The 14,799-nt window shown below is 43.6% G+C and overlaps 1 protein-coding gene across 3 annotated transcripts; it reads left to right on the forward strand.

Moving 5' to 3' along the window:
- Nucleotides 1–4,674: 4,674 nt before the first annotated feature.
- sp3a (sp3a transcription factor) lies at nt 4,675–13,040 on the forward strand. 3 transcript variants are annotated; one of them, XM_027029010.2, is made up of 8 exons: nt 4,675–4,850; nt 5,099–5,196; nt 5,431–5,526; nt 6,361–7,413; nt 7,724–7,952; nt 8,381–8,570; nt 9,501–9,697; nt 10,550–13,040. In XM_027029010.2, exons 1-8 carry the CDS (start codon nt 4,844–4,846, stop codon nt 10,876–10,878), a joined length of 2,199 nt encoding a protein of 732 aa, XP_026884811.2. In that variant the 5' UTR covers nt 4,675–4,843; the 3' UTR covers nt 10,879–13,040. The 3 variants fall into 3 exon arrangements, with proteins under 3 accessions (XP_026884811.2, XP_026884814.2, XP_026884812.2); XM_027029011.2 differs by lacking the exon at nt 4,675–4,850 and adding an exon at nt 4,857–5,005; XM_027029013.2 differs by lacking the exon at nt 5,431–5,526.
- The last annotated feature ends 1,759 nt before the right edge of the window (nt 13,041–14,799 follow it).

A 14,799-nucleotide genomic window follows, 5' to 3' on the forward strand; every position in this document is an offset into this window, starting at 1 on the left:
GGAAATGAAACAACTTTTTCATTTTTGCTTCAGTACTTTAGTATGTGATAGGCCAGAAATATGGGTAATAAAATGTGAAAGCTGATAGAATTTTTTAAATTGTAGTGCTTTACAAGTTTTGATTGTAGGTCATGTTGAGAGACATCTTTATTTACTCCACAGGACATCTAGGCATCTATGCATAGTGAATGTGTGTGTTTCATACACAGCATAGTGCACGTGCGCGCACGCACACATACACATACACGCACACACACCAATCATTTTAACAATCCTGCACAAGGTTTTTATTTAGAAAAAATATATATAACCCAGAAGATAAGATCTTGTTTTCTGAACAAAGTTTTAAAAGCAAGGTCAGGTGATATCTCCCAATTTATGCATGTATATCTAGTAAAGTGATAACCCAGTGTATGTATACATGTAAAAGGAACGAGAACACATAGCAAGGTGAATAGCATCACCCATATCTACATGTCAAACACATGAGAGGAATGTGTTATATTGTTGATTGTCTATTGACTAAAAGTAACATTGTGGTTTCTCCCATTAAGAAGATCCTTAGGGGATAAGACTGAGTTTCTCTTTCTCTCTTTTCAAGTTCAAGCTTTCGTGGTGCTGGCTAAGTCTGAAACCCATTATTGAGTCCCATTTTGTCAGCTGTAAATAGGCTGGGACTGACAAGCTGTTTTCTGTGGTTTTGGCTTTCAGTTTGTTGTTTGCTATACAGTCACTAACATTTTTGGAGTGGCAATAAAGTTATTTAGAACTATGCAGATGTATCTCATAAGAAAAAACACTATAAAACTCTGGTATTTCATCATGTCAGAGGCATAAAGAATGGGAGAAATGAATGCCAGCAAGCTCACTCGATAGTCACCAGAGAGGAATCCATGTTGACTCTGCTTTGGGAAATAAATGGCACATCTGTAATGCTCTAGTTCTGTCTCACACTCAGCACTGTTTTCATCTGATTTCTGCATCCTCGCAACAGATCTCTGAAACAAAGGATCAGAGGATATCAAAGGCTAATTAGTGGCTAGTCTTAGGGTCTCTGTGTCTCTGCTACAAACACTCTGTCCGTATCATCAATCAAATGTGTCACTCCACCCAGAGGCAAGCCACAATGGCACCATACCAAGATAGGCAGAAGAAATAAGAAGCCCAGCATATGAAAGACCAAGTTCTGCTGCTATAGTTAATTCTAGTGCAATGTTAACCCTAAGGCACTTGGGAAAACATAGACATTCTTAACAGACAAGATGAAAAAAAAACGGTTACGTTATTTTCAGAACAAGCAATAAACAGAATGTTATACATTTATCTATATATTTGGTATAGAGAGGTGGATGGAGGGATGGACAGATAGGCAGACAGTCAAAAGGAACTGCACAATGGAAAGCAACAGAGTTGCAGGGAAAATAAGACCTCTTGTCATTGCTTTGTATTTTGTCTAGTTTCTTCATAACTGAGCAATTCTGTAAATGGCACTAGATTTTATAAACACCTTCAGTACACCTGGATCCTATGTGTGCTAATGCATTTAATATTCCGCTTATGTTTGTTAATCAACTTCTTCTAAATTCTGATTTTAGGTTAATGAAACAAATTATCAGTAGTAATAAAGTAATTAAGATTATATAGCACTGCTTTTTATTTTAATAAGTAATTCACAGAAAATACTGACATATATTAATTGTATGGAGACATAACAGACAATACAAGAATAACGTGATATTATGCTATAATACTATATATTATAGCTTCTCCTCTCGGGAAAAAGTATAAAAATATATATGATTCTTAACCTTCCGAGCACAAATGCTTCTTAACTACAGGAGCCCAATTAATAGCTGCTCCATAACATTAATAACATTAATAGCAGCCATAACATTGCATGGATGACTAGAGGGGTCCTTTTGAAGTCCAATATTTCCACTCCAGTAGTGTCCTTGTTGTGGTCTTTTCAGTGATGCTGAGATCACATTTCATATTCTGGCCACACTCTTCGCCGCGGTGGCCAGCTGATAGACACCTCCCAGTGAGGATCCATTTCCCCAGGCGTAAAGGAATCTCAAGTCAGGGCAGTTCTCTCCATGCGGTCCTCCTTACCACACCTCAGTCCCAGCTAGTGCATCTGTCAATATGTTAATGCAAGTCTGTCGCAGACCACTTGGCCAGCAGGATCTGCCATTTTCACTGATGTTCACTGCAAGCACGCCTTACCTCTGCACTTCACAAAACGGTGACAATGAGACCTTTTTCTCCCCAAGCCAAAAATGTAGATTACTGAAATAAATCACAGGATTTATATCTGGTGGCTTTGAAATCGTTCTGTCTCAATTTAGAAGTGTGCAATCTTGATTCATCAGAGAAACCAATTTTACATGGATAAGCCCACCAGATAAAGCAAGTGGTTCACTTGTCCTTTCCTTGCTGCCTGAACGTTGACTCATGTCATTCCCAGCTGGAGTTACTGGGGCTGAATCAAATCAATAACACCAATACAATCACATATTCATTGTTTCTGCTCCAGTTACCTGATGATTGCAGATGACTTAGGTCTGCAAACCAGTTGATCGACTTTTAGAATGTATCCTTTTCACCTTCTGAGTTGGGAGAGGGAAAAAATGCCACGTTCCTGCCTCTACCTAAAGACACAAGACCAGGCATTGCACAGCTGCATTTTGCCTTTCAATTTGCCACGGGGTCTTTGTGCGGAAGATTGCTGGCAAGTTTGCCTGAGCTGAGCTAAGGTGAGTGAGAGAGACACAGTTGCGAAGCACTCTAAAGGCTCCGTCTGCCAGCCTGTGTTTACCTGACACTTGGACTGACAGCAGAGTGATTGGAAATATCCACCATTCACTGGCGCAAGCCCCTGAGTGCAGGGAAAGTGCTTTTGTAGTCTGGCTGTAATGGCTCAAGTTTGAATTGAAGGTTGAGGGAAAATGCTGCACTCTGGCCACTCTCAGGGAGGAGCTGACACAGTGGAAATGATGCAGGAACAGTCTCAGAGCAGCAGCGCACCCAACGTTTCTGAGCTGTTATCTCAATGCACTCTTACTAATCTTTTAGCATTTGTAGGACCAACACCCACACTTCGGACAAAAGTCCTAAGACACATTTCCCCACCCCACCTGAGTCCACGTGTGGGACAATGTGTTCTGTTAGGATGTTTCTGGAAGGCTTTGCTTTAATCAGTTCATGCATTCGAAGGGTTTGTTTTCCACACATTTTATAATTTCTCTCTCCACATCTCTTTACATATCCCAGAGACCTGGGAGCTTGAGGTTCCTGCGTAGTATCTTAGCTGTTGCCAGGACTGCACTCGTCTAGACAGATCTCAGATGTTGTTTCTGGGATCTGCTGGAGCCTCTCTCCTAGTTTGGGGATCACAGCCCCAGTGCCCCGATTACCATGGGAACCACAGTTGCCTTCACCTTCCACATATTCTCTAGAATTTCATGTTCCTTGTTCCTGATGTTACTTGGTATTGCTAAATCTATCACTACGGCCCTCTTCTGCTGTTTATTGTGGACAAGTGTGAGTGTGCGTGTGTATGTATGTCTATGGCTTTGTTAAGTCTAACATAAAACAGGCAAACTACTTTGAAGAATGCTTAAAATCACTTTCACCGTGTTCTGAAAGAAGTCATAAAACATTTGTTCATATGTTAGTAGGCTCTTTGTTACCAATTTATTTTTACAAACTGGATCTACTGTATTGTCTTGCCCACTTTTAAATTCAAGATTTCCCCAAGCAATCCAATTCCTTGTGCCATGTGACTTGTTTAATTACCATAAGAGACCTAAATAAAGGCAGTAAAGCAAGTCATTGGACCTGTGTAGTGGCTGCAATTTAGACAACTAACATCTTAATGGCATAAAGCATACTGACATATGTAGTAGCAGAAACCGCAAACGGTGTTTTAGAAGCACAAACTAACCTACACATATTCCTCGACAGCCCATTCAAAATAATAAAGGTTCAGCATAAAAGATACATAGCCCAGCAATAACTCAACAACTCAAACAAACAGGTAAATCTGCGTAAACAACGCTACAATTACAAAGAAACGACTTGTAAGACGTTAACCCGAAGGGAGAAACTGAACCTCACCTAGATTAAAAGTCCAGTGTTAGCACTCGGCTATCTTAACCAAACAAACCAGGAGATGAACGGGCCGGTTAGCTAGCTGGCTACCAAAACAAGACAATGCAATTATCCTGAGGTTTACGTCTATAAAGACGTGCTGTACGGTCAAGAATACATAATGCCAGGGAACAAATCTTTCGGCGTTTTCGTTAGACAGTTGAACATTAGCCTAGCTGGCTAGCTCATCGCGCGACACTAGCTAGCTACATAACAGGCAACCTGAATAAGTACCGAGCTTTACAGCTAGTGAACTAAACGCCAGGCGGTATCCCTGCATTCTTAATGAGGTGAACATGTATTCAGAATTTGAAAACGCATTCATAATTTGCCTTAGACTATCCACCGTACTTGATGTGCCCCACCACTTGCTGTCCAGATACATAAACTTTGGTGTTTCGCGACCAGGAACTAGAAATGTCAGAAGTGATTGGCGTCCGACCTGACCAAACAAACTCCGCGGTCTCAAACGCCGCAACCAATGGCGTGTGAGAAGAACGGCGGGACATCCTGTCCGTGACGCAACTTTCCACAGTCAACACTGGAAGCCCCACCTTTTGTGTTTCCCGCACCGTCAATCAAAATAGAAAAAAATAGACTCGAATCACCGATCGCAGCCCGCCTCCGAGTAATATAATCATGTTTGGCGTGTAATTAAACCGAGAGTTTTCTTATTAAAGTAATTCACGTAATGACTGGTATGTAACATTCAACACCTTTCCGTGAGCCCGTGCGAGCTAAGCTAATGCTAGCAGACTCGAGCGCTGCTCTTTTTCGGCTAGCTAGCTTAGCCAGTTTTGAAACTACCAGTGTGTGCCGAGACACCACGTCTCTTTGTGTGGGATTTGTTGAGGTAGTTATTTTAGCGTTACGGGTCGTAGAGTCGGTTGTGCGTCCAACTGAGTTGTTTTTTTGCTTCATTTTGCTGCCCTGTGCCGCTGTACAGCTCCTGAACACCCAGTGAAACAAGAGGAAATGGCTGCCTTAGACGTGGACAGCAGTCAGGGCGACTTTCTGCAGCAAGATGGTAGCAGAGGAGACCAGGTAGGTTAGCCTTCTCCGGTTCTTATGTCTCTCTCGTCCCCTCCGGCAGGTTTTGTCGCAGCGAAATGCATGGTGCTTTGTGAAGTTCACACGTTTTTTAAAAAAATTGTTGTGTGTTAGAAAAAAAAAAAAAAAAAAAAGGCGGGGGGGGGGGTGGAAAGTCGGTACTTCCTGTGCGGCTCGCGACTAACGGCCACCCACTTTCTCCTCGCGGATCCCGCCCATTGTGGGCAGGACGCGCAGCCGTCGCCGCTCGCACTGCTGGCAGCCACCTGCAGCGAGCTCGGGTCTCCGTCCTCCGAGGGGGACCACGGTGCCGCCGCCGGCGTGGTAAGTCGCCGCCTCTGCTGTTAGACGACACTAAACCCAAACCGGCGAATGGGTTTGTTTTTTTTTTGGTACTCTGTGTCGAATTTGGAAAAGGAACAAGCAAAGAATAAACCATCCTTCACGGGTCACCGAAGTGCCCCGTACTTTTTTGGGGGTAACGGACAATATTAAACACTCTCACCCGATAACATGAACGTATTCCTCATAGAAGTTATACACAAAGTTTTTTTAAGTTCCTTTTGGGTTGCAATTAGGCTTTATGAAATTAAAGTGTAATCCTTTTCCATTTCTATTGTAATGTTTTGAAAAGAACATCGTGGTTGCCTAAATAACACCGTGTGAACTAAAAACCACCATGTTTTTCATCAAAATGAACAGATCTTTTTCATTTGATCTGTTCATTTTCCCCAATGTTTTCTTAATTTGTTTTGTAATTGTAAACATTGTTGGTTGAATAAAATCTGTATCCAAACTTATAACTTCCAAGTAATTCTACTTTGCACACATGCAATTATTTTGTCATATTCAGTTAGACTTCTGCTGTGGTTCAGAAATGCACAGTGATGACATTTTGATGTTTACACGAATATTGAAATTCACTGCCATGTACACAATCAGATATTTGTCACACATACTTTTATGTCATCTATAGCTATACACAATGATCTCAAAACCTATTTAACTGCCAGATTGCCTTGTAAACCTTAGCAGTTTTATCTCATCTTGGGAGCACATTAGTAACTGTGCCAATGTTATTACATCTGTTGTAGCACCGTGAGAGTTTAACCTCAGTATCATGAATATCTTCTCCTTTGTTTAATCTACGTATCACAGGCAACAGACCCCACATCAGTGCACTTGACCAGCACCTCGGAACGATGGGACGGAGTGAAAGATGAGTCCAGCATTGTGCAGCTGCCCAGCACAGGCATAGTAACGTCCAACGGGCAGTACGTTCTTCCCCTCCAAGGCCTTCAGGGCCTCCAGAGCCAACCCATCTTGCTAACATCAGGGACAGATTCCTCCGCCAACACAGTGCCTAACATCCAGTACCAGGTCATCCCTCAGATCCAGGCAGCCGATGGGCAGCTGGGCTTCTCTACCTCGGCGGTGGATGGTGCCTCACTGACGCACGATGCCTCAGGGCAGATCCAGATCCTCCCCGACGGCTCCCAGACCATCAGCGTGGCCGGTACAGCATCGGCCGGCATCCTCAGCAGCAGCCCGAACCTCATGGCCCAGCCCGGCCAGGTGCAGCAGATCCAGGGAGTAGCTTTGGGAAGCTCAGCCTTCAACAGCCAGGGGCAGGTGGTCGCTAACGTGCCTGTGGGGCTGCCCGGTAACATTACCTTCGTGCCCATAAACAGCGTCGATTTGGACTCGCTGGGGCTGTCCGGTGCCCAGACGATAGCTACAGGGGTGACTGCTGACGGACAGCTGATCATGACCAATCAGGTGGCGGACAGCTCGGAGGGCTCAGAGAAGGCGGCAGAGCGCCTGTCGCAGCAGACGCTAGTAGTGAACAACACTAACGCAGCCACAGACATGTTTGTGCCTACCACATCTTCCTCCTCCTCATCCTCGCAGCTGCCCGCCAGCACGATAGACGGCACGGGCGTGCTGAGCCAGGCCACGGCCGTGTCGGCAGTGTCCGAGCACACGGACGGCTTCCTCACTCAGGGCCAGGTGCAGGTGTCGGCAGGGCAGCAGGTGATCCAGCTGCAGCAGCTGCCCCTGCAGACCAGCGACGGACAGGTGGTCCATCAACAGATATCCGCTCAGGGCCAGCAGCCCCTGCAGAACGTACAGCTCATCAACCCAGGGACCTTCCTCATTCAGGCGCAGACCGTCACGCCATCGGGGCAGATACAGTGGCAGACCTTTCAGGTAGGGTGCGGGGCGAGTCAAGATCACTGGTGGCAGCTGTGGTGGTTGCTGATGATTAATACGGCAGTTGCCCAACTCTTTGTTTTAACTTGAAGTTTTGCCTTCATTTTTTTTCCTCATGCAGTGTTTTAAAATACAACACTGACCTGTGTACATATTTTGCATGCTGGCATTTTGCAACTGAAATAGCGCTGGGCTCGTGGTGTTCTAGATGTGAATGTTCTAGATGTGAATTTTCATGACTAAGCATAAACTGCGGTTTGCAGTCTGCTTGCAAGTAAACTGAAATCGGTTCATTGCATTCCATCAGGTACAGGGTATTCAGAACCTCCAGAACTTGCAGCTCCAGACAGCCCCGGCCCAGCAGATCACGTTAGCCCCAGTACAGACACTCTCACTTGGGCAGGGGGCCACGCTGAGCTCCACTCCAGTCAGCATCAGCTCTGGGCAGATCCCTAACCTGCAGACGGTCACGGTTAACTCAGTGGGCCAGACCGGGATCCAGCTCCAGCAGGCCGAAGACACAGGCAGCCCTGGAGGTAACATTACTGCTGCATAGTGAGTGAATAAGGTGGTGATGACCTCATACACCAGACTGTTGTGTCCTGATCAGAAATTGCTCCCTCTTAAGTCTTTCATAACGGTGCAGTCCATAAGTGTCTTTCAGCGATTGGCTTTTACCTGAAAATTGTAAGAAGGCAGTATAACGATGAGGTATTTGTGCAAAAGTACTGGATGATTTATTTCTGTGTTTTAGAGTAGGCTCAGTGTGGATTGCAGAAAGAACAGGTAGAATACTTTGAATATTGCTTTGTTATATAAAAGGAAGCAAATGTATGCAGTGCAATTTATATTGAGGCACATATTACTTTGGGCTGCAATCATCTTTCTGTATCTGCCATTTTAACTTTGACAAGGTGATGAGTCACATAATATCCAGAAAAAAAATTCCTCTTCCTCTCCTCAGATATTCAGATAAAGGAGGAGCCAGACTCTGAGGAGTGGTCTCTTGGTGGTGACTCTACCCTGAATACTAATGACCTGTCTCATCTGCGCGTGCGATTGGTGGAAGAAGAGATGGAGGGGCTTGGCCAGGAGGGGAAACGTCTGCGCAGGGTCGCATGCACCTGCCCTAACTGTAAAGAGGGCGGTGGGAGGTAACACTTAGAAACAAGCTTACACCGTAATATATCCAGACATGCTAACGCACATTAGGACATTTTACTTTTATAACGAGTCTAAATATTCAAATTTTTTTTCATATTTTTTTTTCCCTACCAGTGTAAATCTCTAACGGCAAATACCAGTTCACTTAAAGCATAATTCTGTTACATTTGCAGTCCATTATAAGACGTCTACTTATTTTAAGTGCTCGTTCCAGTTGTCAGGAGTAGCTAGGAAAGGCCTTGTGATATCCTCCTACCAGAAATACTCGCTCTGTGGCCACAGAAACGCCCTTCAGCGTGTGATGGTCCACTGTGTCGTTGAAAACTCACCATCGCTTGTGGTTTTGCACGTTGTAGTGGTTCAGGTGTCATAAACATGCCATTACTGCTGCTCCAGATACGACCACAACAGTTTGTTAGCCGTTAAAACCATGATGAAGAATCGTCCATTCTTGTTTACTTTTAAGTTAGAGAATGTACCTGCTGTTTCTTGATGACACAATATTAAAACAGAAACAACCCATTTAAAGCCTTAAAGTGTTGCGAGTTTTACACTATTAAGATGTTCTCAGTGCCTCAACTGAATGTTGGGAAAAAAACAAAAACGGGTGTTTGCTGGTGCTGTCACAGTGGTTTTGATATCTCTGACTGAGAGAGAAAATTACTTGGCCATGTTAAGACTGCCACAACTGCTGCTGAACAGGTGAACAGAACAGAATACACTCAGAATCTGTAAGTTAGCAGGCTACCTATTTCAGCTTAAGCTACACTTTCGCTGAACTTTTAGCTTGCTTGTTTGTTTTGTCCTCCCATCTGTCGGATTTCAGAAGATGTTTCCTGGAATTAACCTGCTGTAGTTAGTTTTCCATTTGTCCTGTGCATTCTGTTGTGTGTGTGTGTGTGTGTGTGTCTCCGCTCTAGGGGCTCTAACATGGGGAAGAAGAAACAGCACGTGTGCCACATAGCAGGCTGTGGGAAGGTGTACGGCAAGACGTCCCACCTTCGCGCCCACCTGCGCTGGCACTCGGGCGAGAGGCCTTTCGTCTGCAACTGGATGTTCTGTGGCAAGAGGTTCACACGCAGCGATGAGCTGCAGAGACATCGAAGGACACATACAGGTCTGTTAGAAAACACACTCACACACCCACACACACGCACTCAGGCCTGTCAACAAACACTTACATCTGCACAGGAGCTCAGTGTGTGTTCCAAGTTTTAGTTCATTTTGTTAATCACTTTCCCTGTTGTGGAGGTGCCAAGTGCTGCGCTAGGTTACAAATACGGCTGAGAGGAGAGCTTATAACGTTTCTGTGCATACACTGAGAAGAGGGCTGATAGCAGACTGAATTCCACTTAACTGTTTAATTTGAATGATTTCTAGATTTGCTTTGCTTATCCATTATCTTATAAAAGCAGCATTTTATTTAGCATCACGACCCCCACCCCCCCAAACATACTTTTTTTCTTTCTCTTTTTACTTCTGTCATGATGTTTTTTACTTCCCTCTCTAATAATGCAGGCAGTAAAACTGGTCCGAAGGGCTTATCCCTACTATGAACTACTGTAATATATACACTACAATTTACTGTGAGCCAGACAATTTGCCATGAGCCAGAACAGCAGTGCAGTCCATTTCCATCTAACAGCTCATTGAGGTCTCTAAAACGTTCTCACTGGATTTATCTGACATTATGTCTGTTCAGAATGTCATGTTAAGTGCCTGTCCTGAGGTAAAGCTCTGGCACCTTTGTGATGGCATGAAGCAGTTTCTTTCTCGGACAAATTTTCCCTCCACCTTGACGTGAACTTTCAGTAGTGAAGCTTCAGCAGACGTGGCTGTAAGGGTTGGAACAATCTCTAGCTTGGCGATCTGGGTTTAAGACTAACTGGGAATGTCAGTTAACTGGGAATAACTGGGAATAGCTGCTTTAAAGAGCCATTACTAACGTCTAATCCCATCTACACGGCAGGAGAGAAGAAGTTTGTGTGTCAGCAGTGTTCCAAGCGCTTCATGCGCAGCGATCACCTGGCCAAGCACATAAAGACACACCAGAACAAGAAGGGTGGAGGGGGCGGGGCCCCGGCCGTGGCGGCCGTGGAGACGTCGTCGGCCTCCTCCGAGAGCATCATCACGCCGGGTGGTACCACGCTCATCCTCACCAACATCCAGCCAGGCGCCGTGCAGGGCCTGGCCACCGTCAACGCCACCGTCAACACGTCCAGCTCGCAGGACCTCCTCGCAGCCGGGGAGATCCCCCTGCAGCTCGTCACCGTCTCCGCCGGCAACGCCACGGAGTGAACCGCATCCAGGGAGCCGCGCAGCAAAAAAAAGATAGGAGGCGGGGCCTTCCAGACTCTCAAGGAAGGAACCGCTCTGGACGGATGCAACCGGACGCTCTATCTGGCCGTCAAGGTTCTGTGGCTTCTATACATGACGTCGTTTATCTTCTCCTTCTCCTGTCTGGACCTCAGTTTGACCATAGACTTGTCCCTCACACATGTATCCTGCTTTTTATACCCTCACAGATTATTCTCATTTACGTAAATATATACGTTTACGTAAATGCATACATACATATATATATATAAATATATATATATATATATATATATTTTACAAATATAGAGTATTGATTTATGTTTGTCTGCAGTCTTTTTATGGTGAGAGTGGAGCAGAAAAGAATTGTCCAACATGGTTCCCATTATAAAAACACTGAAATGCCTTATTTTGTATCATACTCTGTGGTGTACAAAAGTAGTCGCTGAGGGAGTTGTAATGCAACTTTCTACGTGTATCTGTTTGAATGGGAGTAGTCCTTATAAAAGAAACTATACATGCAGGAAATGGGAGCGACGTGAAGCTGACGCTGTGGCTAGGTTAGGCTTTAGCTGGCCATGCTGTAAGGGAGAATGTTCGACATGAATCATGAATGACCTTTAGAATGAAGTGTGCCACCCTGGTGCTGGGCGTTATGAAGTTCTTCATGTCCAACTGTTGTCTTGAACGTGGCCCTTTCCGAGACTCTCCTCCGCACACACGCATATGTGATTTCTTCGCCATGGCCCCTCCATCTAGCTGTGCCGTGCCGTGACCTGGCAGGGCTCCCTCTCTGAGATGAAGCATTGTGAAGAATTTTTTGCAGGTGGCAAAACAAAAAAAAACAAACAATCAATGTAATTAAAAACTTTTTTTCTTCTTGTTGAACCTCTTACAGTTGATCTAATGTTATGCATTTGTTGTCGAGTCTTTTTGAGCAAGAAAATATTTATAAGAGGCTTTGCATAGTAAACTGGTTTTGTGGTGTCTATATCCTGAATGAGCATATACTTTTTTTTTTTCCCCTCAAATGTATGATTACTCCAATATGTTACTTTTTTTTTTCTAAGACTGAACTATAATCTGAATCATAATCAGAATCCCTGATATGAATGGGGCAGATCTGTGGTTTCAGCTGAGAAATCGGATGAAGGTGCACAGTGTCTGGTTGGATGGAGAGAGGGCGATCCAGCGGTTTGGACCACATTCAATCAAATCACTCCTCAGCTGCTATGAAGACATGGACTGAACCAACAGTTCAGATCGCCACCTAACAAGCAAAGGACGTGCAGTTTATTGTCTTGGGTCAGTCTGTTCGACACAGGCGGTGTGAAATTTCATCCCTACTGTATGAAGATCTGTGGAGTCTAGTGGGTTCTAATGTGGTTCGCAGTAATTTGATTGAATGAGGTCTTTATGTTTGGGGCGTTGTGACTTGTCTGTTATAGCCATGTTTGGAGGAGGTTGGGACACTCCTGATCTGAGAAACAGCAGAGTGAGGGAAAAGAAACTGGCCTTTTCACATGAAAAATACACCTGTTTATTACTGGTATATACTCACAGTTTGTTAATGAACTTTTGTAAAGCAAACATGATTCTTTTATATTCTTCCCAGGTTGCTGAAGGACATACACTCTTTTTTCCCTGTCTGTGTGGGTGTGGGTATGGGTGTGGGTGTGGGTGTGTCCCAGTATGCAGTCTGGTATTCAAGTGGTGGTGTATGATCATTTTTGCACTTTCGTATGACAGATTATTCTATGTAATCCAGACATACGGATTTTTGAGTTCTGTTGCCAGTCTTTCCGTAAGGTTTCAATTAAAGACAAAACATTCGAATTTGCTTATCGTGATCGTCCAAATTGAAGTACCCAGCCTTGTTGCAAACATTATTACTAAGTTGTAATTGATGAAACACTATTGTTTTCTGAATTAATGTTTGTTTTCTTCCTTAACATTTGCAGCCATTTTTAATATGTTGCCCTAGTTTGTGATGTCAGATCGGATTTCGTTCACTATAAATAGCGTAACATGTCTCTTGTATTTTTATTTGGTCTTTTTTCCAAAAAAAAAAAAGCTTCAAAATGTTGTACAATGCCCACTTTTGAGGGCAGCTTTTTATTTCACACTAAAATGACTAAACAGAATTTTCTAGTTGTCAGCTCTCCTGTTTTCTTGCCAGTTTACTAAAGTATAACCTTTTTGTAGCTATAGTTTCTTTTTATTTTGTAGGCCGAATGCCTTTTTAATTAGTGATTATGGATTAAACCTGTAGATACTGAACGTTCTTCCGCTTATGCATTATAGGATTTCACCTGTGTATTGTGTTATTCATAATATGCTACGTTACTGAGGTGTGTGTGTGTGTTTGTGTGGGTGTGTGTGCACACTGAGGGGAGGAAAAAGGGGATTAAGAAGTGTTATTGTGTTCTACCTACATGTAATACTTTTTTTTTTTTTTTTTTTGTAAAATTGTGCATTTTTCCATAGTGTTGGTGTTTTTGTCCCATTCTGTCATGTTTTGGGTTTCAGTTTCACTCCATTCAGTGTGTGTGTGTGTGTGTGTGTGTGTGTGTGTGCGCGCATGCGTGGTTGTGGGTGTGTGTTTGTGTTTGTTTGGGTGGGGGTGGGGGTGTGTGAGTAAACCCTGGGTGTAGTCCAGCAGATGTCACTGTAGCCATAAAGTGGGAGGCTGGCTGACCCTTGGAGCACTTCTTGTTCTTTTGCCGTGTGCTGGACGTGTTGTAGAGTGGGGAAGAGTAGGATCAGATGTGGTATTCTTTATCATGTACTATGATCGAGGGGAAGGCTCAAATTATAGGACTGATCTATTTTAAGGTAATTTGGTAAAGGAGATTAGTCCTGGATTAGAGCTATAATCAACTATCTTAAATTAACTAAATTTATTTGAGATAAAGTTGTAGCTGGAGTTATATTTGGTTCATTAATAATGTAAAAATTAGTTTATAATTGATTTACTTTATGAACTTGTTTGTGGGTATTTTATTTGTGGCCACACAAACAACAAACCTAACTTGAATACTTGAAAAATTAATTTGTCATATAGGTTTAATATTTGGACCTTACTGTATGTCTTGTTTTTCTTAAACTCCCATTTCTGAAGTTATCTCTGTTATATTACTCAGAGGGGTTGTCCTCTGCATTCTTTGAATTTCTCCAATAAATAAAAACATACAAACCATCCAGAAGTGGCACCCTGTATGACCAAAACATGGCATCAGGGTGTTTATCCCCCTAGTCTGGAGGCTGGCTTGAAAAGTATGTCTACTAAAATCTTAGATCTGTCACAGCAAACCAAAAAGCACATGTTCCTGTATTAAAATCAATTTGCAATAGATGAGAGCCAGAGAAAAGCAAGTCTACGAGCGTTAAGACAGGGCGCGTCCATTCCCTGCCACCTTTCATTTGCATAATTTAATGAATTCCATTCATTGTAATGCAATACAGAGTGCACGGCGAACATGGAATGACAGTTTGAGTTAATGAAATGTGTTAACGGTATCATCATTTACTTGTATGTTAATTAGTCCAATTAATTTCCAGTGCACGGTAATCTGAATATTTTAATAGTGCCATGCAGGCCTGCAAGAAGGGGGGGAGATGGCGCAGAGATGGAAAAGGGTGATTCAGGGTTCATGAATCATAGCCTTCCCTTTCCACTGCATGAGCACGGCCATTACAGCAAGGTCTTCTGGAGTTTCCGCTAGCTACACTCTTCTTAAAGAGTCGGGATCAGGCGCTCCTGAACGTGGACCGGCTAACCTGGCGGTTACCTGCGTTCTGACAGATAAGGCCTTCACAAACACGGTCAGATAGCTGAGTTTTGTGTCGCAAGTTCTTTTTTGACCTTGAGCGAGGTACAGTGTCCGCTTTTTCTCTCCCGAT

Source organism: Electrophorus electricus, chromosome 2 (assembly GCF_013358815.1).
Source record: "Electrophorus electricus isolate fEleEle1 chromosome 2, fEleEle1.pri, whole genome shotgun sequence".
In the NCBI taxonomy this organism is placed as follows: domain Eukaryota; kingdom Metazoa; phylum Chordata; class Actinopteri; order Gymnotiformes; family Gymnotidae; genus Electrophorus; species Electrophorus electricus.